The 23,102-nt window shown below is 39.9% G+C and overlaps 1 protein-coding gene across 3 annotated transcripts in view; it reads left to right on the forward strand.

Annotated features, from left to right (window-relative positions):
- LOC126100309 (coiled-coil domain-containing protein 6) overlaps positions 1–23,102 on the forward strand; it is a 72,966-nt gene that overhangs the window by 26,528 nt on the left and 23,336 nt on the right. For all 3 annotated transcript variants that reach the window (XM_049910917.1, XM_049910916.1, XM_049910918.1), the window contains exon 7: positions 12,207–12,334. In XM_049910917.1, coding sequence (XP_049766874.1) covers positions 12,207–12,334 — 128 coding nt within the window. The remainder of the gene's footprint in view (positions 1–12,206; positions 12,335–23,102) is intronic.

The following is a 23,102-nucleotide window of genomic DNA, read 5'->3' on the forward strand; positions in this document are numbered from 1 at the left end:
AGACCTTGGACTATACTACAAATCATTTTGTCACCTCCATCAAGATTTCAGGAGACAGAATGCTATCACACTGTAGCCTGTAATTATGGTTGTTGAAAGGGAGGTATTTGTCCTTTTCTTTTTTAACACTTTTTCTTACTGTAGCTGAACTTACTTAGATAGGAAAATACAATACTGTCAAGAAAGTAGAAAAACATAATGTTGTCTATGCAGTATTTCTACATGAATCGTAAAAACCCAAAAAAGTGATTTGCCTAGTACAAAGGATGGGCAAAAATACGGAATCACCAAAAGTACAATACATTTTCAAGCTTAGTATGGTGTAGGAAATCAGTTACACTCCAAAGAGCTTCTGCTCGTCTCAGAATGGATGAACGTAGGTCCTGTACAGTTTTCAAGGGAATCCTTTACTATTCTTCCTACTAACTAGTGCCAAGTTCATGTAATAGTGATAGAGGGGGAGATAACTATTGCACGACCTTCTCTTGGTAGACCACAGAGGCTCCATAATATTGAAATATAGTGACTGTGGTGGCCAATGTGACCTCACAGTGTAAACATGAGATCAATGGAATAACATGATATGGCTGCCCAAATCACTACCGAATTCTCACCCTGTTTCACTCTTGACAGCTAGCAGTCTGCCCTGTAGCCTTGGGATGGTGTATGCCAGACATAACCTCTGCCAGAAGTTGGAAACGGTGTTAAACAAGACTTATCCAACCAAATGTCCACCTTGCATTGCTCCATAGTCCAGGTTTTCTAGATTCGGTGCCACATTTTCTGTTATGGATATTTGTGTCACAAATGAGAGGTTTTGAAATTCTAGCTTATGGAGCTCGCTTTGTGTTGTTTTTGTCGGTGACAGGGGTCACGAGTATGATATTATATTCTGCAGTGACATTTGGAGTTGTCGGCCCCTTACTGTTTGTCTCAATCCTCTTCAGTGATCATCTGTCATGATCACTCGATGCACTTCATCCCTGTTGTAGTGCATTGGATAATTTTTCTCCGCATTCCGTGTATGTGATATAAATCTTTGATATGGTGCCTCTTGAAATGCCAAACACTTCGGCTGCCTTGATTATGGAAGTACCCACCACATGAGCACCGGCAATTTGCACACATTCAAATTCACTTAGCTATGACATATGCACTGGCAACTACACAGGATTCTGTTCTGATCATGACTCACACTTGTAATTTATTGAGGACGTTACATGGGCACTGTTTGTGGTCAGATACAACAGAGGAACTTGCAGGTTTGGTTAGCACCTACTTTTATGTTCAAGCATGCATTTTCCATGGTGTTTTGAGTTTTCAAGTGGTAGTATGAAAGGGAAGATGATTTTGCTTTGTAGGTAATAAAAAGTTGTCTTCTGTGTAGCACAATGTTGACTCAATTATGATTATCTTAAATCAACTTCCGGGAAAGCATGCAAGAGGCCTTGGAAAGAGGAAAATTAGTGTGCTTTTTTAAGGAAAAAATATAGAAATGTAGTAAATGTGAAGGCTAAGAATGCTGAACGACATGACTTTGACTTCTGTTGCCACATAAATATTGCGTAACAACGTAGAAACTGTGATGCGGCATAAATCTTGGGCTCTCATAATTTCTCGTAACTATGATCTAATTCGTGCAGTTTTTGTCATTTTATCTGCACATCATGTACATACGACATTGAAGTGAAAGGAACATCACTATTATTTCAGTTTTCAGTTTCAAATATTATCAAAGCAAGTACTAATTACTAAAAATTGGACCATAATTAGGTGCCACTGTGTCTAACTGTGGACCATTTCGTATTTATTATGATAGCTAATAGTTATGGTTCATATGACAATTTATTTGAGTTGGAAATGAAAGAAAAACCTTATGTAACATGTTTATGTTGCAACTGATGAAATTTAACCAATACATAAGAAAAGAAGTGACAAAATCGTTTATTTACCCCATATGCTGTGGCTTTTTTTACAGAATTTAAATCTCTCTTGTTGGACATCTTAACTGGTGGCCGAATTTTGCAATTTAAATCATATTCATTGTACGTAAGATGATACCTTTCTCTAGGCCAAATGCACAGTTCGTCACTTCTTGACATGTAGCTCACTTCTGCCACAGTTTCTGACATCTACATCTACATCTACATTTATACTCCGCAAGCCACCCAACGGTGTGTGGCGGAGGGCACTTTACGTGCCACTGTCATTATCTCCCTTTCCTGTTCCAGTCGCGTATGGTTCGCGGGAAGAACGACTGTCTGAAAGCCTCTGTGCGCGCTCTAATCTCTCTAATTTTACATTCGTGATCTCCTCGGGAGGTATAAGTAGGGGGAAGCAATATATTCGATACCTCATCCAGAAACGCACCCTCTCGAAACCTGGCGAGCAAGCTACACCGCGATGCAGAGCGCCTCTCTTGCAGAGTCTGCCACTTGAGTTTGTTAAACATCTCCGTAACGCTATCACGGTTACCAAATAACCCTGTGACGAAACGCGCCGCTCTTCTTTGGATCTTCTCTATCTCCTCCGTCAACCCGATCTGGTACGGATCCCACACTGATGAGCAATACTCAAGTATAGGTCGAACAAGTGTTTTGTAAGCCACCTCCTTTGTTGATGGACTACATTTTCTAAGGACTCTCCCAATGAATCCCAACCTGGTACCCGCCTTACCAACAATTAATTTTATATGATCATTCCACTTCAAATCGTTCCGCACGCATACTCCCAGATATTTTACAGAAGTAACTGCTACCAGTGTTTGTTCCGCTATCATATAATCATACAATAAAGGATCCTTCTTTCTATGTATTCGCAATACATTACATTTGTCTATGTTAAGGGTCAGTTGCCACTCCCTGCACCAAGTGCCTATCCGCTGCAGATCTTCCTGCATTTCGCTACAATTTTCTAATGCTGCAACTTCTCTGTATACTACAGCATCATCCGCGAAAAGCCGCATGGAACTTCCGACACTATCTACTAGGTCATTTATATATATTGTGAAAAGCAATGGTCCCATAACACTCCCCTGTGGCACGCCAGAGGTTACTTTAACGTCTGTAGATGTCTCTCCATTGAGAACAACATGCTGTGTTCTGTTTGCTAAAAACTCTTCAATCCAGCCACACAGCTGGTCTGATATTCCGTAGGCTCTTACTTTGTTTATCAGACGACAGTGCGGAACTGTATCGAACGCCTTCCGGAAGTCAAGGAAAATGGCATCTACCTGGGAGCCTGTATCTAATATTTTCTGGGTTTCATGAACAAATAATGCGAGTTGGGTTTCACACGATCGCTGTTTCCGGAATCCATGTTGATTCCTACATAGTAGATTCTGAGTTTCCAAAAACGACATGATACTCGAGCAAAAGACATGTTCTAAAATTCTACAACAGATCGACGTCAGAGAGATAGGTCTATAGTTTTGCGCATCTGCTCGACGACCCTTCTTGAAGACTGGGACTACCTGTGCTCTTTTCCAATCATTTGGAACCTTCTGTTCCTCTAGAGACTTGCGGTACACGGCTGTTAGAAGGGGGGCAAGTTCTTTCGCGTACTCTGTGTAGAATCGAATTGGTATCCCGTCAGGTCCAGTGGACTTTCCTCTGTTGAGTGATTCCAGTTGCTTTTCTATTCCTTGGACACTTATTTCAATGTCAGCCATTTTTTCATTGGTGCGAGGATTTAGAGAAGGAACTGCAGTGCGGTCTTCCTCTGTGAAACAGCTTTGGAAAAAGGTGTTTAGTATTTCAGCTTTACGCTTGTCATCCTCCGTTTCAATGCCATCATCATCCCAGAGTGTCTGGACATGATGTTTCGAGCCACTTATTGATTTAACGTAAGACCAGAACTTCCTAGGATTTTCTGTCAAGTCGGTACCTAGTATTTTACTTTCGAATTCACTGAACGCTTCACGCATAGCCCTCCTTACGCTAACTTTGACATCGTTTAGCTTCTGTTTGTCTGAGAGGTTTTGGCTGCGTTTAAACTTGGAGTGAAGCTCTCTTTGCTTTCGCAGTAGTTTCCTAACTTTGTTGTTGTACCACGGTGGGTTTTTCCCGTCCCTCACAGTTTTGCTCGGCACGTACCTGTCTAAAACGCATTTAACGGTTGCCTTGAACTTTTTCCATAAACACTCAACATTGTCAGTGTCGGAACAGAAATTTTCGTTTTGATCTGTTAGGTAGTCTGAAATCTGCCTTCTATTACTCTTGCTAAACAGATAAACCTTCCTCCCTTTTTTTATATTCCTATTAACTTCCATATTCAGGGATGCTGCAACGGCCTTATGATCACTGATTCCCTGTTCTGCACTTACAGAGTCGAAAAGTTCGGGTCTGTTTGTTATCAGTAGGTCCAAGATGTTATCTCCACGAGTCGGTTCTCTGTTTAATTGCTCGAGGTAATTTTCGGATAGTGCACTCAGTATAATGTCACTCGATGCTCTGTCCCTACCACCCGTCCTAAACATCTGAGTGTCCCAGTCTATATCTGGTAAATTGAAATCTCCACATAAGACCATAACATGCTGAGAAAATTTATGTGAAATGTATTCCAAATTTTCTCTCAGTTGTTCTGCCACTAATGCTGCTGAGTCGGGGGGTCGGTAAAAGGAGCCAATTATTAACCTTGCTCGGTTGTTGAGTGTAACCTCCACCCATAATAATTCTCAGGAACTATCCACTTCTACTTCACTACAGGATAAACTACTACTAACAGCGACGAACACTCCGCCACCGGTTGCATGCAATCTATCCTTTCTAAACACCGTCTGTGCCTTTGTAAAAATTTCGGCAGAATTTATCTCTGGCTTCAGCCAGCTTTCTGTACCTATAACGATTTCAGCTTCGGTGCTTTCTATCAGCGCTTGAAGTTCCGGTACTTTACCAACGCAGCTTCGACAGTTTACAATTACAATACCGATTGCTGCTTGGTCCCCGCATGTCCTGACTTTGCCCCGCACCCGTTGAGGCTGTTGCCCTTTCTGCACTTGCCCGAGGCCATCTAACCTAAAAAACCACCCAGCCCACGCCACACAACCCCTGCTACCCGTGTAGCCGCTTGTTGCGTGTAGTGGACTCCTGACCTATCCAGCGGAACCCGAAACCCCACCACCCTATGGCGCAAGTCGAGGAATCTGCAGCCCACATGGTCGCAGAACCGTCTCAACCTCTGATTCAGACCCTCCACTCGGCTCTGTACCAAAGGTCCGCAGTCAGTCCTGTCGACGATGCTGCAGATGGTGAGCTCTGCTTTCATCCCGCTAGCGAGACTGGCAGTCTTCACCAAATCAGATAGCCGCCGGAAGCCAGAGAGGATTTCCTCCGATCCATAGCGACACACATCATTGGTGCCGACATGAGCGACCACCTGCAGATGGGTGCACCCTGTACCCTTCATGGCATCCGGAAGGACCCTTTCCACATCTGGAATGACTCCCCCCGGTATGCACACGGAGTGCACTTTGGTTTTCTTCCCCTCCCTTGCTGCCATATCCCTAAGGGGCCCCATTACGCGCCTGACTTGGCTCCTCCTGCCCCCCCCCCCCCCCTCCCCTCCTCTTCCCCCATATGTATTTCCGTTAAACATCAAGTTCGTTTTATTTGGGGTGTAAGGGTGATATAGCTTCCAAGCTCTCTTCTTTTGATGTTTACGCTACAATTTGTATTAAAAAAAAGAGCTATTTTACTTTCCATTATTGAAATACAGTACCAGCAGAACAATTTTGGGCCATAATTACACCTCAGATTCAAATTTTCTATAAAATATTGTGTAATGCAAATACATAAAAAGATATCTGTGCCCATTCTCAGCTGAGCAACTCTTTTGAAATTCAAACTGTAATTTACTGTGGATATTATTATTGTTGTTCAGGTGGGTTACTATTTTAGAATATGTGACCTTCTCAAAAATTTTGTGAAATGGTAACTGTAGTAAAATGGTTTGGTAGTTACTGATATCTATCACCTTTCTTATATAATATGGGAACAAGTCTTTAGTACTCTGTTCGAAACATTACCAACTCCAGAAGAGATTTTATTTTTGAGAGAATATATAATTTTCATAATTTCAGAAGGAAAAGATGGTGAGTCATTCATATGGTTGAATTTTACATGAGTTGCTTTTTCAGCACACTGCTTTTACTTTTTTCCCCCTGAACCGTTTGTACATACATTTTCTGCTATGTTTAAGAAATGATTGATCATTTATGGTCCTTTAATTTAAAACAGTAGCGATGTTACCCTATCCTGTGACCTGTTTGCATGTTCCTCATTTTATTGTGTTTCGTTGCCTGTTGTCAGAGTTTTTGATTTCTGACATAATGCACATGTTCCTTGAATTTTTAGTAACTTCTCTTGGTAATTCTGAGTATTTTTTGTAGTGTACAACTACACTGCAATCTTTGTTTGTTCTTGCCAACAGATACATTTTCTTTCACAAGATACTACACTACTCTTAGTAATCCACAGTTTTTACATGAATGTTAAAGTGTCCTTTTTGATTAGCTTATTTGGAAAGCTGTTTTCAAATATTGATATTCATGGAATATTTAAAATTTACATCAGCATTTTGTTCATTATAAAGGGCATCCCTCATCTCTTGTAGACTGTTTCTTAAAATGTTTGTCTTGAAGTCATTAATTACCCTAACTGATTTGTGCTGAGGTATCTGTGCTGTAAAGCACTATCTTATTTATCCATACTGTGATTCACAATCACAGAGAGCATTTTTTAATGGGTGTAAAGTTTCTCTCTTGTTTTTAGCATCATTAAAGAAAACGTTATCAGTTAGGGCCCTACTGTCTGTGTTGGGAAATTAATTATCAAGATCAAATTGTAGGATCCAAACAAGGTTTCCAGATAATTTTCCACATCGGAGTTCTTTAGGAAAATCTACATTGAACTCAAAACAACTATTACCTGCTAGCTGCGTGACAGACAGCATAGTAAGTAGCCCATGTGTCGTGAACAGTTTAAAATTTCCTAATGGCCAACTATGTACAGTTACAGTTAGTAGTGAACTATTTTTTCCGTATTAATTCACAAGTGCACACTTTTGTGTGTTGTTCACTACAAAAACTATTTGTTTCATTATTGTGGAACTTGTGTTCTGTCTTAAGTAATGTAAGAACTCCTCATTTTCCAATGTTAGTTCTACGTAAGTGGACTGCTGAAGGGTAATCTTCATCAAAAAAAATTGAACAGCTGCTGACACTTTCCAAGTGTGCTGAGATAGTAGTTTGGCTGTTTCATGGAGTCCAGCACATATGAGACTTCCAAATGCAACACAGAAGGAATGCAGGCAACGTTTGTACTGGTCTACTCAATATGAAGTAGAGATCAGCATCTTGGACCATAGTTGTGTGCCTGGAGTGTAGTTATAGGAAATAACTGTAACTGTATTTATTTCCATATCTATTATAACAGTTGATCAATTTCAACCAGACTTGGTGCACACCAGGAAGGAAACAAAGTTGGTGTAAGAACCACTTATCTCCCGTAGGAGAGAGTGGTGGGTGATGTAAGACAAAACTGTGGATCATCTGGAGCAATTTCAACCAAATTTTGTGCATACATGAATTATTGTTATAACTATTTGCATGAAAAAACTGTGTTGGTGGTATACTGCTACCATCCCTTGGATGGAAGCAGTCGTGAGAAACCATGACGCAAAACAAATATTCAGTGGCAACATTGATATTGCATTTATACTTTCGGGGTCACTAGGCTCATTGATGTTGGCCTTGGTGATGGTTTCTACGAAACTTGGCACATGTAACACTTGACATTTGGAAAAAAAATACTGTGACAGAAAGACAACTCTAGCAATCCTACAGCTAACGTGGTGGTGAAAAGAGGTGACATAAAAGAATGCCTCAGAAATGCTTGGAGCAACTTCAACCAAATTTGTATATACATGGCTCATTTTTTATACAACAATGATGTGAATAAAATTCTGCACTACCCCATAGGATTGCAGGTGAGGATGTGAAGGGGTGATGTGCAAAAATATTTGAAAACGGTCTGTTGATATTTCTTCCTTGTACATAGTCGACTTGGAATACCTCAAAAGAATGTAGTGCAATCTGTGACTCTTGTTGCTCAGTGTGTCAACCAGGTCGGGAAAAGCATTGCAGTGAGTTAGTAATTTTGTCAGCTTGTCATACAATAAAATAAACCGCATCCCTTGGGCAGTCTAGTGTATGCTGAAACTTATGTCACAAACCACACTTGAATGATTCATCATCATCATCATCATCATTTAAGACTGATTATGCCTTTCAGCGTTCAGTCTGGAGCATAGGCCCCCTTATACAATTCCTCCATGATCCCCTATTCAGTGCTAACATTGGTGCCTCTTCTGATGTTAAACCTATTACTTCAAAATCATTCTTAACCGAATCCAGATACCTTCTCCTCGGTCTGCCCCGACTCCTCCTACCCTCTACTGCTGAATCCATGAGTCTCTTCGGTAACCTTGCTTCTCCCATGCGTGTAACATGACCCCACCATCTGAGCCTGTTCCCCCTGACTGCTACATCTATAGAGTTCATTCCCAGTTATTCTTTGATTTCCTCATTGTGGGCACCCTCCTGCCATTGTTCCCATCTGCTAGTACCTGCAATCAACCTTGTTGATAAGGTAACCTGAATTCACCCAGCGTTTGCTCCCATACAACAAAGTTGGTCGAAAGATTGAACGGTGCACAGATAACTTAGTCTTGGTACTGACTTCCTTCTTGCAGAAGAGAGTAGATCGTAGCTGAGCGCTCACTGCATTAGCTCTGCTACACCTCGCTTCCAGTTCTTTCACTATGTTGCCATCCTGTGAGAATATGCATCCTAAGTACTTGAAACCGTCCACCTGTTCTAGCTTTGTTCCTCCTATTTGGCACTCAATCCGTTTCTATTTCTTTCCCACTGACATTACTTTCGTTTTGGAGATGCTAATCTTCATACCATAGTCCTTACATTTCTGATCTAGCTCTGAAATATTACTTTGCAAACTTTCAATCGAATCTGCCATCACAACTAAGTCATCCACATATGCAAGACTGCTTATTTTGTGTTCACATATCTTAATCTCACCCAGCCAGTCTATTGTTTTCAACATATGATCATAAATAATATGAACAACAGTGGAGACAGGTTGCAGCCTTGTCTTACCCCTGAAACTACTCTGAACCATGAACTCAATTTACCGTCAACTCTAACTGCTGCCTGACTATCCATGTAAAGACCTTTAATTACTTGCAAAAGTTTGCCTCCTATTCCATAATCTTGTAGAACAATAAATAACTTCCTCCTAGGAACCCGGTCATATGCCTTTTCTAGATCTATGAAGCATAGATACAATTCCCTGTTCCATTCATAACACTTCTCCATTATTTGCCGTAAGCTAAATATCTGGTCCTGACAACCTCTAAGAGGCCTAAACCCACACTGATTTTCATCCAATTGGTCCTCAACTAATACTCGCACTTTCCTTTCAACAATACCTGAGAAGATTTTACCCACAACACTGATTAAAGAGATACCTCCGTAGTTGTTACAATCTTTTCTGTTTCCATGTTTAAAGATTGGTGTGATTACTGCTTTTGTCCAGTCTGATGGAACCTGTCCCGACTCCCAGGCCATTTCAATTATCCTGTGTAGCCATTTAAGACCTGACATTCTACTGTATTTGATGAGTTCAGACTTAATTTCATCCACCCCAGCCGCTTTATTGCACTGCAATCTATTGACCATTTTTTCCACTTCCTCAAATGTGATCCTATTTCCATCATCATTCCTATCCCATTCTACCTCGAAATCTGAATCATTACTGATCGCATTTTCACCTACATTGAGTAACTCTTCAAAATACTCCCTCCATCTGCCCAAGGCATACACAGGATTCACCAGCAGTTTTCCTGACCTGTCCAAAATACTTGTCATTTCCTTCTTACCTCCCTTTCGAAGACTGCTAATTACACTCCAGAATGGTTTTCCAGCAGCTTGACCCATAGTCTCCAACCTGTTTCCAAAGTCTTCCCACGATTTCTTCTTGGATGCTGCAATTATCTGTTTGGCTTTGTTTCTTTTTTCAACATAACTTTCTCTGTCTACCTGGGTTCTGGTATGTAGCCATTTTTGATACGCCTTCTTTTTCCTTTTACAGGCTGCCTTGACTGTATCATTCCACCAAGCTGTTTGCTTCATCCTACTTTTACACACTACTGTTCCAAGACATTCTTTAGCCACTTCTAGTACTGTGTCCCTGTACCTTGTCCATTCCTTTTCCAATGACTGTAATTGACTACATTCAACTAACTGGTACCTTTCTGAGATCGCTGTTATGTACTTGTGCCTGATTTCCTTATCCTGAAGTTTCTCCACTCTTAATTGCTCAACAAAAATTTCATAATGCTGAATAGTAACTCTAAACTTGTGGAATATAGTTTACACCGTGGCAACCAAGGCCGAAATTTGCTCGGGCCAATACTTTGTGTTAAAAAGACCGCACCCAATTATAGATCAAGCCGCGACTTTGATGTGCGAGCCACCTATTGCTTGAAAACTTTCTCATTTATTGTGAGAACAATTTATAAATTCCGCACTACCTGTACCTTGACTGGTGATGCATTCTGTTGTCAGTTTCTAGAATTATTATGAAACAAACATTAGTGAACTTAACAGCTGTTGTCACAAATGGATGCGTCAATATGATCACATTGGTGTAATTTCATGTGTTTACGCATTCTTTTGCAGCTTGCTGTAATTCTGGTACAAATAAGTCACATTCGTTGAATGAGCAAGAAATTTTGGAAGCTCAAGAGGAAAAATAACTCACCTTACACCATAGAGACCTAAAGCACACTGTTGTCAGCCCCATACTGAAGTGAATATCGGAGAAATCAATGAGACAGCTTCTCTGGAATGTTCATATATACAGTGTGGGCTTACAGCACAGATAATTGGCTCACCATAAAAACATCGGATGTCAGAAACTTGCATAAATGCTATACGGTCGGAATTGACGATGATGTCCTTTAGACCCTTCTGCTTCTCACTGTGTCAATTATGTAGTTCATAGTTAACAGGCATTGCAAATTATGGTGATGTAAAAGCATGTTCAATATGCTCAAAAAGAAAAAATCCTTGAAACTACCAAGAAAACACAAAATAAAGTAATTGAACTTTGAACAAAGCTGTATATTTTGTGTGGTTAAATGAGCTGCTGTAATTGTAATGTTACCTGTTTCGTAATAATGTAAGTTCAGAATGGATTCCCTGTCAATAAATAAATGAAAGTTGAGTTTCTTCATTTGTATTCATAATTAATACTACATCTAAGTGAGGTATTTTGGAATAGTTTCTAAGACACGTTTCATCATAAGTATTGAAAGAAGTTATCCAGGAACTGAGAACTTGTTGCTCAGGCAGTGGTCATTTTGTATTTCATATAAAGTATACTGAGGTGATAAAAGTTAAGAGATACCTCCTAATATTGTGTTGGACCTCCTTTTGTCTGGTAACAACTTGACATGAAATGAACTTGAGTTGTAGGAAGTGCTGTGCAGAAATATTGAGCCATGCCTTCAGGCCGTCAGAGGTCAAAATATGGTCCAGTCAAGTACAATAACAGAGTTATTCAAATTATTAGAAAAAAGATTTGTTGGGAGCAAATCTCCTGCATTTTTTTTCTAATATGGGAGTGAGTGAGTGGGTGTTGTGTGTTGTGCATTGCTTTTTATTGCAAACTGTTCAATGCCTTCACCTTTTGCTGTATAGTCCTCCCTGTGTGGAATGCTTCTGTTATCAGGAGAGCAAGGGATTCTTTAGTTTTCCTTATCAACACAAAATATTGACGGTATTTGCAGTTAATGCCACATAATATTTACTATCCTTGGGAATTTACCTGCATTGCCCATCATGTTAGATTCCACAAGTATAAAGGTCTGTGTACAATATTAATACTTGGAACTCATTTTTAACAATATCTTCTTGTTCATATTATAACAAATATTATTTTTCCCATTAGTACGAAATAGTGACACAACCACAGCCTTAAATTTCACTCGACTTTCCATTAATAAGTCATTTTTTAAAATTTTTTATGCTAATATGTATAATACTTACCTTGCCATATGTGTGTGTGTGGCAGCAGTTTAAAAAAATAGACCAAGTATGTATATGAAAGTATCGGGATATCCTGCAGTCTAGAGATGGAGGAGGAGCGGCACTACAACGAGATCGCTATGTCGGGAGGCAACGTGCGGTCACGCACCGTGTCCAGTCCTGTACCGTACACACCCTCGCCGAGCTCGTCACGCCCACTCAGTCCAGGTATGCTTATTTCCTATTGCAGAAACTAAATTTGGTGCTTTTTTTATATTACTTTCTTTCCATTTTCTGTCTGCAGCTATGTTGGTGTCATGAGCTTTGTGAGTGTAGAGTGCAGTGGTAAGTATTTGTTAATAAGCCTTCCAATATTGACACAGTCTTCTATTTTGGAAGAAATATCCGTAAAGTTGCTCATAGCAGAAAAACAGCCATTCAGGGCTCAGAACCAAAAAGTTTGCTCGAGAATCAGTAGGAGGAGGAAATTAGGCAATTAGATGGTGTAGCGGTGTGACTAGTTATTAAATACATGGTTAAGTATTGCTTCACTTGAAAGATGAAATTAGCCTATGGCCCAGCTAAGTAGAGTTCAAAGAACACGTATGTCATTTCTTGGTTCTTGGATTTTCTCATAAATACTGAAGATGCATGCACCAGAGGAGAAATTGCAGTTGTTACACTATCAGAAGCAGTGCAACTTTCAGGAAGAAACGTGACTCACGTGCATGTGACAGAGTAAGAGAATCAAGAGGGACAGACATTGTTCACTGTATGTGGGGACTTTAACATTACTTTTTGTGGGCAGGTAGAGAATACTGAAATGGAAACACACAGGTGGATTAAAAGCTGTTGTAGCTGTAAAAAAAAAAAAAAAAAAAGGATTTACTTGGTGTCCCCAAATAGTGTTGAGCGTTCTCCAGTAAACATAGCCTGGAGGAGCTTTCAGCTTAAAGAGAATTTAATCTATATTTGAATTTTATAAATTGGTGCAAGATCAAAATGAGGCAGACTTTACTGGGAGCGAACCATTTCATCATAATTTTTGTCGTTGCCGATCACATGGAAATTATGGTTCCACATTTTTGTGGGTTGCTGAAGGTTAGTGGCAGTCACTGAATATCAAGAGGTAAATTTTCCCATCAAGGCAACAATCCATCAAACCTTCGTCTATCAATATGCCTCTTGTACTTGTCTGTCAGACCATCTGAAACTCATACCTTTTTATTTTGGGGTAGTCTAAGTTTTTCACACCACTCTGTAGTCATATTGTTATGGAACCTTTTGTGGTGACTTTTCCATTCAGTTATGAAAGGGACTGGTTTCAGAGATACACACCATATTATTCTGATTGGTTTGTTGTCCACCAAGATTCCTTTCCTGTACCAGTTTTTTCATTTCATGGTAGCACCTACACCCAGTGTCCTCACTTGATGTATTCTAATCTTTCATCCTGTTCAGTATTACCCCCTGCAGCTCCCTCTGGTACCATGGAAGTTACTCGCCTCTGGTACCATAGAAATTATTCGCAGAATCTATCATCCTGTCTATTCTGTAGAAAAAGATAGATTACTACTTACCGTAAAGAAGACACGTCAAGATGCAGACAGGTACGATTAAATGACTCGCGTATAGCTTTTGGCCACAGCCTTTTGTCACCCACACACCCCTCATGCACACATGACTGCCAACTTCAACATCTCGGGCCGGAATGCAACATGATGTGGGATGGAAGCAGCAATCTGAAGGGTGAGGTGAAGGGGAAGGGATAGTAGTGTATGGGTGGAAAGAGAGAGAGAGAGAGAGAGAGAGAGACACGCTGCTTGGTGGATGGTGAAGGGACCAGACTGCCAACAGGTGCAGTGTCAGGAGATTGTGGAGCAGGTAGGTGTGGGGAAAAAAGGAGAGGAGTGAGAAAAGATAGGTGGATGCATTGGCAGTGGGAGACAAGAATGGGAAGGAGACATTACTGTAGGTTGTGGCCGGGGCAATCACGGGAATAGAGAATGTGTTGTAAGGATGACTCCCATCTGCCTCCACCCAACAGTCCTCCCTCCCCCCCCCCCCCCTCCCCTGTCCTATCATGTCCTCCCCATTCTTGTCTTCCACCCGGTTTATTTGCAGCTCTCTGCCAAATCATCCGCCCATCTTTCCCCACTCCTCCCCCTGCTCCATTCCCCACATACTCCTGACACTGCACTCGTTGGCAGTCTAGTCTCTGCACACTCCAGCAGGCAGCGTTCATCTCTCTCCCCAACTGTACACTACTATCCCCTTCACCTTCCCCTACAGACTGCTGCTTGCATCCCGTGTGATGTTGCATTCTGGCCCGAGATGCTGGAGTTGGCTCTACCTGGAGTTTCCATTGTTTTATCCTGTCTATTCTTGCAGTTAAAATATGAAATGGATAGATGATTACTCATCTCACACCATGAGACACTGAGTAGCAAACAGGCACTCTGGAAAGAGACTTACTTATACCTCAGCTATTGGAGCCAGTCCTTTGCTAGATTTTAAGAAAAAGCCAGATTTCCTCTAGTTAGAGTTTCACACATTCAGGTTTAATACTCATATCTACTGAGGACCTGCACATTTCCTATATTACCAGTTCACTTCATTATCTGTAAACCATATCTCAGTTCCACCCCCACCTCCCACTTTGAAGTATATCTACAGTAGCTGGAGTATTTGAGAAGGGAAGATACACTCCTGGAAATGGAAAAAAGAACACATTGACACCGGTGTGTCAGACCCACCATACTTGCTCCGGACACCGCGAGAGGGCTGTACAAGCAATGATCACACGCACGGCACAGCGGACACACCAGGAACCGCGGTGTTGGCCGTCGAATGGCGCTAGCTGCGCAGCATTTGTGCACCGCCGCCGTCAGTGTCAGCCAGTTTGCCGTGGCATACGGAGCTCCATCGCAGTCTTTAACACTGGTAGCATGCCGCGACAGCGTGGACGTGAACCGTATGTGCAGTTGACGGACTTTGAGCGAGGGCGTATAGTGGGCATGCGGGAGGCCGGGTGGACGTACCGCCGAATTGCTCAACACGTGGGGCGTGAGGTCTCCACAGTACATCGATGTTGTCGCCAGTGGTCGGCGGAAGGTGCACGTGCCCGTCGACCTGGGACCGGACCACAGCGACGCACGGATGCACGCCAAGACCGTAGGATCCTACGCAGTGCCGTAGGGGACCGCACGGCCACTTCCCAGCAAATTAGAGACACTGTTGCTCCTGGGGTATCGGCGAGCACAATGTCGGCATGAAGCTGGGCTACGGTCCCGCACACCGTTAGGCCGTCTTCCGCTCACGCCCCAACATCGTGCAGCCCGCCTCCAGTGGTGTCGCGACAGGCGTGAATGGAGGGACGAATGGAGACGTGTCGTCTTCAGCGATGAGAGTCGCTTCTGCCTTGGTGCCAATGATGGTCGTATGCGTGTTTGGCGCCGTGCAGGTGAGCGCCACAATCAGGACTGCATACGACCGAGGCACACAGGGCCAACACCCGGCATCATGGTGTGGGGAGCGATCTCCTACACTGGCCGTACACCACTGGTGATCGTCGAGGGGACACTGAATAGTGCACGGTACATCCAAACCATCATCGAACCCATCGTTCTACCATTCCTAGACCGGCAAGGGAACTTGCTGTTCCAACAGGACAATGCACGTCCGCATGTATCCCGTGCCACCCAACGTGCTCTAGAAGGTGTAAGTCAACTACCCTGGCCAGCAAGATCTCCGGATCTGTCCCCCATTGAGCATGTTAGGGACTGGATGAAGCATCGTCTCACGCGGTCTGCACGTCCAGCACGAACGCTGGTCCAACTGAGGCGCCAGGTGGAAATGGCATGGCAAGCCGTTCCACAGGACTACATCCAGCATCTCTACGATCGTCTCCATGGGAGAATAGCAGCCTGCATTGCTGCGAAAGGTGGATATACACTGTACTAGTGCCGACATTGTGCATGCTCTGTTGCCTGTGTCTATGTGCCTGTGGTTCTGTCAGTGTGGTCATGTGATGTATCTGACCCCAGGAATGTGTCAATAAAGTTTCCCCTTCCTGGGACAATGAATTCACGGTGTTCTTATTTCAATTTCCAGGAGTGTATAATAGAATATATTGTTGATCATCATGCTACAAGAATGGTTCAGTTTGACTGATTTTTGACTGATTTTTCTTTGGGAAAGGGGAGGGCATTTGTTGTGTTGGTGTTGTCCTCCCCCTCCTCCTCTCAAGTGGTTGCGGGGTCATTCCACATCAAAGGGACCAGGGGTCCCCACTCGGCTATCTCCAAATCTCATGCAACTTGGTCTGAAGGTTCTATATAGTCTTCGATGCTTATATACCAAATTTCAGTTCAGTATCTTCGGTGGTTGAATTTTCAGGGGATTTTAAAGAGAGGCTTCTCACCTTCACATCATGTACGCAGGTGCAGATGTGCCAGGTGTGCTAGGATGTTTTTTAAGTTCTAGCACACATTTTATCATTTGCTTTAACATATAGTGACAACTTTTTAGGCTGAATCACACCGTGGCGAAAATTTGTGATTTTGCCACACCTAAATACAGGTACAAGCCTCTAAAGTAGCAAAAAAATTCGCCTTGTATTCTGAGAGCCACGGTTTGACTAAGCTCTGCTACTTTTCATATGAACCAGCCACACCAAAACTACAGAGGTTTATTCCTATATATGATGTCTATATATGGATCTGATTTAACTAACATTGAATGCTTAGAAGAAAAGATATGCATCTACAAAGTTGGCCAAAATCTTCTGCATGCAAATTTTAGGCTATTTTTGGGGGCAATACCTTAACTGTGTCTTGTTCAATCCTCTTTTCCGTGCCACAGCTTGAAAGAGCATCCTTGGAGCTTTCAAAGGTATATTGTTTAATTTCTGGCTCTAGCATATTGATGGGTAAAAATACATTTCAAAAGTTATTATTTTAGCACTTCAAGAAAATTGAAAAGTGCAGTATTTTGCTCATTAAGTCCCACAATTTTTTGGAGTACATAAATCAGTTTCAAACATTAATTTAACATGTGCTGTAAACCAAGTATAAAACACAACACAGCAAATTTACAAAACGGACACTAAATAGCCAGTTTCATTTTTGGTTAAATTTTGTCAAGGGCAGATTGGGGAAAACTGTATTGTCTTCCTGATGATGGTGATTGTACTTCTAAAGACATGAAAATATTTTGCTCAGGAATCCAGCAGGTGCCTTTAGCAGCTGGCCAGTGGAAGGAATGAGCAGAACGCTGATGACATATTCTTGTTCATGTGAAATATGCTATTAACTTTATTTGAAAGGCATAGACAGCAATGATATCGTGATGGAGACAGTTGCTGATCATACAAATGCTAATACTCTGACATTCCTTTGCCACCAAAATAGATAACAAATGGATGTAATGTGGCCTGACTGTTTTCCAATGAAATCCTTGCACAGCATCTTCAACAAATGAATAATTCTCAGCAAAGTATATCAATACAATTAATTCATTTTATGTAAGATTTCTTTTTTGCTGTTTAAGGTATAAACTTTAGTGTTTTGTCACTAAGTGAGGGCTTTTCTTAAACCAGTAATTTTCAAAATCAGTGTCTCCATGAAATCTTCAACAGTTCTGACATGTCTCCATGTGTGTGTATCAGTATGGACCTATTGTTGGTATTGCAGTATTTCTTCAGGGTCATAGTCTTTAAAAACGTCTTCGAGAAAAGCCTCTAGTTGTATTTTTTCTGGACATCCCTCACAATGTTGCAGCATACAATCCTTTGATTCCAAACTGCATACAGTTTTTTCCCCTCAAAACCTTTTAGTCATCTTGGATGGATGTTTGTGAAGCCAACATTAATTTGACATTTTGATGAGTTGCAAATACACGTATTGAATGTGATCCAGAAGCACCAACTGTAGTGCACTGTTTCAGCCTGAACTCACAAAATTTTGAGAAGCTTAGATGATAACTATATTGCTTATAATAACCAATGAACATTTCTTCCAGGCTTCAAAGGAGCAGATGTTTCTGCTTGTGAATCTTTTTCCCATTTATTTTTACTGCAGTACAATCCTTTTAGCTTTGGCATAAAAAAGAAAACTCGTCTCAAAAAACAAAAAGTGAGGACATTTTGTTTTATTTCATCATTGAGCTTTTTCCCTTTTTAGTTTGCATGTGCTGCCAAAATCCCATCTTCTATCTTTAGTTTCCTAGTGTTATGTAAATGTAAAATGTGATTTATTAGTCTCATTACAAGCATTGTACAGATCATATGATCTGTTGTTCAGGAGACACGTCAAGTTTAGCAAAAATGCAATGTATAATGATTTACAGAAATTATTTTTACACTATTTTAAGAATAATGCCAATAAATGCAACACTGCAGTATTTACTATAAATTAACAGTTAACCTATTTCCTTTGTTGTATACAGACAGAACTGCAGTATTAGCTATAGATTTTTATTGTTCAAAGTGTCGGACTGCCTTCCATGAATTCTTCAGTGATGTACTAACATTTCTCTATTACAATATGTTTGAGTAAACTTTTCAACGAACCAAGGTCCATTGTTAATGTTTCTTTTTTTTAATTTCTTATATATTTTTAGCCCCATGTACAGTGGTATCAGAGCGTAAATCTTGAAGTGGTGCAAAGGCAATTTGAAGTGTTCTTTGTGACTAGTACTGTAGCTATGCTTAAAACGGAACTTTTCAAGATTATGTTGATTATTATGTACAAAAATCAAAATTTCAAAAATGTACAATGAAGTAATTTTTAGTATTTTTAATTTCTTGAACAATGAGTGACATGACTCACTTTTGTGGGCAGTGTACATGTTTCTAATGATTTTCTTCTGAAGAATTAGTAGCCTTGTACTGCTTCCAGAGTTTCCCCAGAAAATTATCCCATACCAAATAACAGATACAAAATAACTATGGTAGACTGTCTTTTTGTGTCCGTATCAGTGGCACCAGATAAAATAAACATTGCAAAAGCTAGGGAATTCATTTGCCAGGAAGTATGTGTGTCTTCCAGTTTAAACTTTTGTCAAGATTTAGGCCCAAGAATTTCACATGGCTCACTTCTGTCATCAGTTGATTATTATGGGCTATTTGTACAGTACAAATTGCTGGACAATTTAGAGACAAATTGCATTATCTGAGTCTTAGTGACATTGAGCATTAGTCCATTTTTATGCAACCAGTATTCCAGTTTCCCCAGAACATTTTCTGTACTATCTTGAATCTTTTCTGTTGTATCATTTTCTATCAGGACTGAGATGTCATCTGTGAACAAGACTGAATGAGCATCAATATTTAATGGTAAATCATTTATATACAGCAAGAACAGGCAAGAACCCAGTATTGAAACCTGTGGAACTCCTTGGGAAATTGTTTTCCATTCGGAGTGGTAGTTAACTGAATTTGATGTTAAAATAGCTCTTTGTTTCCTTTCTGTCACATAAGAGTTGGATTCCTGTAATGCAGTATCTTCGATCCCATAGCTCTTCAGTTTGTGAAGTAATAATGAGTGGTTAACCGAGTCAAAGGCTTTTGTTAGATCACAGAATATTCCTGAGACTTTTGTACCCTGGTCTAGTGATGTGCTTATTTTTTCTGTAAACATTTATGGTGCTTTTTCCTCTTTGAAAACCAAACTGATTTTTACAAATAATGTTATTTACTGCAAGGATATGTTCTATTTGTTTTGCCACAAGTTTTTCAAATATTTTAGAAAAAAAGAGAAAGAGAGAGAGGCCGGTAGTTTCCCATATCATATGGTGATCCCTTTTTAAATAATGGCATAATCTCTGCACATTTTAGGACATCTGGGAAAGACCCATGTTCAAAGAACTGATTTACAGTAATAGTCAGTGGGTATGAAGTAATATGGCGTACTGCCTTGATTACCATGGAAGGTATTCCATCCCATCCAGCTGAATTTTTGTTTTTTACTGCTAATATTGTGTCTTCCACATCTTTGAGTGATTTTTCTGAATTTTTTGAAACAAATGTTTTGTATGTCATCTCTATGCCTGAAAATCATATTGTCCTGATGGGCTGTCATGTCTACATCAGATTTTGCTATATTGACAAAGAAATCATTGAAGCAGTTTGACATTTGAACATGATTTACAGTAATATCACCCTGAAACCTAATTTGAGAAATGTCTTGACTTTTAACATTGATTCCCAACCCTGATTTCACAACAGACCAGACTGCCTTTGTTTTATTTCTTTGTTTGTTTATGAATATACCATTTGCCACTTTTTTGCTGCCAGTATCACTTTTCTGAATATAGTCTTATAGCACTTAACGTAAGTTACAAAATTAGGTTTTCTATTTACTTTGAGCTCATTGTGCAGCTGTCTTTTTCTGGCACTTGAAATTTTTATGCCTGGTGTAATCCAATTTCGTTTATTCCTGGCTTGCTTTTGATAAAATTTTTGGGGAAATGTTTCGTTGAATGCACCCAAAAAACAATTTAGAAATTTATCAAAATTTTTGTTGCTCGAATCCCAGTGGCCTAAAGGCCAGCTTATAACACAACTTATCACAAAACAACTCTAAATTTTCTTTGCTAAAATTCCTTCTTATGTAAGAGTCAGATTTTAGTTTCTCTGTTTTGGGGAGCTCTGTGAACAAAGATGAGTGATCAGATATTCCTAGATCTAGGCAAAACTTCCTTGTATCATCAAACTGACAATTTGTAATAATATTATCTATGCAGGTTGCAGAGTGTAAGTTTTCTGTAGTGCACATAGTAATCACTGCTTTCAATTAATGTATTTAAGTTGAAGTCTCCTGCAATGACAATATTTCTCTTGCTTTCTTTTTTAAGTTTAAGATATGTTGAAATTTTCCTAAGAACAATTTAGTAGCAGAATTCCCAGGAATTCTGTAAATTGATATTATCACAGTATTTAAATCACACAGCTCTACACAACAGCTTTCAAAAATGCATTCTTCATGTAGATAACTAAAATCTTCTTTCACTTTAAAGTATAAGGAGGCATGCAGTAAGATACAAGAGCCCCCACAAGATTTCTTATTTTTACAAAAGCTGCTTGCTAGTTCGAAATTACTAATTCTATTTAGAATGTATACACATTTTTTTGTGAGCCAGTGTTCGTTTGAGCAGACTATCTTTATGTTTGCCAGTTCAGAAAGTATAACTTGCAGCTCATCAGTTAGTAACCTAGATTTGGATATTTTCCTGCTAAACTGTTCATATTTAGATGCATCGAGATAGAATTTTTGAGTTTGTTTACACTCCATTTTAGTCAAAATAGCAAATTCTTTAGCTGCTGTTTTTCCAATAGTCCAGCTATTTGGGGCCAGGGTCAAAATTTGAACTTTACTGCAATTGCTTGAAGCCTGAAGCTTAAGATTAAGTTCTTCAATTAAGATATCTGTATCTTTAAATTTTTGGCACTCTTCAATTTGTATGTGAGCAATATCTACTTGGCTCACACCAGCAGTTTTGGCAATTACCCAAGTAATGCTACCTTGGCCTTTCAGAACTTTCCACTTTATGTATCCCATGGAATCCCTTTTGCTGATCTGTTGAACCTTTATGATGGCTCTCCAGGTGGTGGTGGTGGTGGTGGTGGTGGTGATGAAGTATTAGCAGTAAAGCAAGCATAAACAATATCCATGTCTTCAGTGGATGGTGATTCTTGCTTATCCTGGTGAAATGATTCTTTTTGGGCCACTTCTTGTGTACATTTGGTATGGCTCAAAAACATTAGCCATCAGACATTGCAATGGTCACTGCTGTTAAAGCCTTCTTGGTTCCACGTTTTTCTTTACCAAATGGGTTGCAGTAAATTTTCTGCAGGAACTGAAATTTTGTCATCAATAACACATTATGGTATGGACAAATTTAGGCACCTTCAGTAAAATCAAGCCCAGACCTACGTCATAGAAGCTTCTTGTCTATTGGTTAAATTTCCTTGACTGATTGTAGTTGACTTTTGTCATAATAGAATGTTGATGACTTATCGACAATTGGCTCCATCTGATCCACCAAAGTAGCTGGATGAACGGGTCTCTTGGTTCATTTTATACAATAGTTTATTAACCTGTAACAAGCAATTTTGAAAGCTTGTGAATATCCACATTCAAGGCATAGAAGATTCAGTCTTGTTTGTGTATATAAAGTATAAAAATTTGGCCATCAAAACATATTGATTTAGTGCTTACCTTCAGTAACAACAATGATTATTAATTATTCAAACACTCTGTACTCAACACTAAGACTGTACATTGCCAACACTAAAGATTACACCTCACAGGAGACTGACACAGTGAAAATTGCCAGTAATGAAAGCAACAACTGAAAGCAATATTTCAGCAATGTATCACTGCTGTTTGGATAGAGCCTTAAAAAACTATGGCTGCTTTATAATGCCAATGGCAACTGAGTGACAATGCATATATACACCACCATGCATTGTAGGGTTAAAACATTCTAGACAACATAACATTCCATTATGATCATCTAGATTTTATCATCTTAAGAGCATTTTCTGAAATTTTATTATATTTATATTCTATACTGTAAAATAAAAAAAAGAAATGTTAAAACACTTGTTAGCACAGTTACATTCCCTAAACTGCAGGCAAATCTTATACTATTAAAAGACACTACAATTACACATTTTTTTATTTAAAACTTAAAATTTTATTATGTCTTTTGTATTTACTGATAATCCATTGTCCCTACTTTTGGATAGGCCCCAGCACTGGCAATCTGTTGTAAATAGTGAAGGAGAGTATATAGTTGATGACATAAACCCTGTTATGTGTATCTGTTGTGTTCATTAAACTTTTGGAAAACTCTACGAACTTGGATGCCAACACAATATTTTATTATTATTTCATGTTGTTTAACTGACAGCCTTTGATACTGACACCATTCTAGTAGAATTGTGTTTAGGAGTTTCTTGTTCAGAATCACAATTTCTATGTTTATTATA

This window comes from Schistocerca cancellata, chromosome 9 (assembly GCF_023864275.1).
Source record: "Schistocerca cancellata isolate TAMUIC-IGC-003103 chromosome 9, iqSchCanc2.1, whole genome shotgun sequence".
Classification (NCBI taxonomy): Eukaryota; Metazoa; Arthropoda; class Insecta; order Orthoptera; family Acrididae; genus Schistocerca; species Schistocerca cancellata.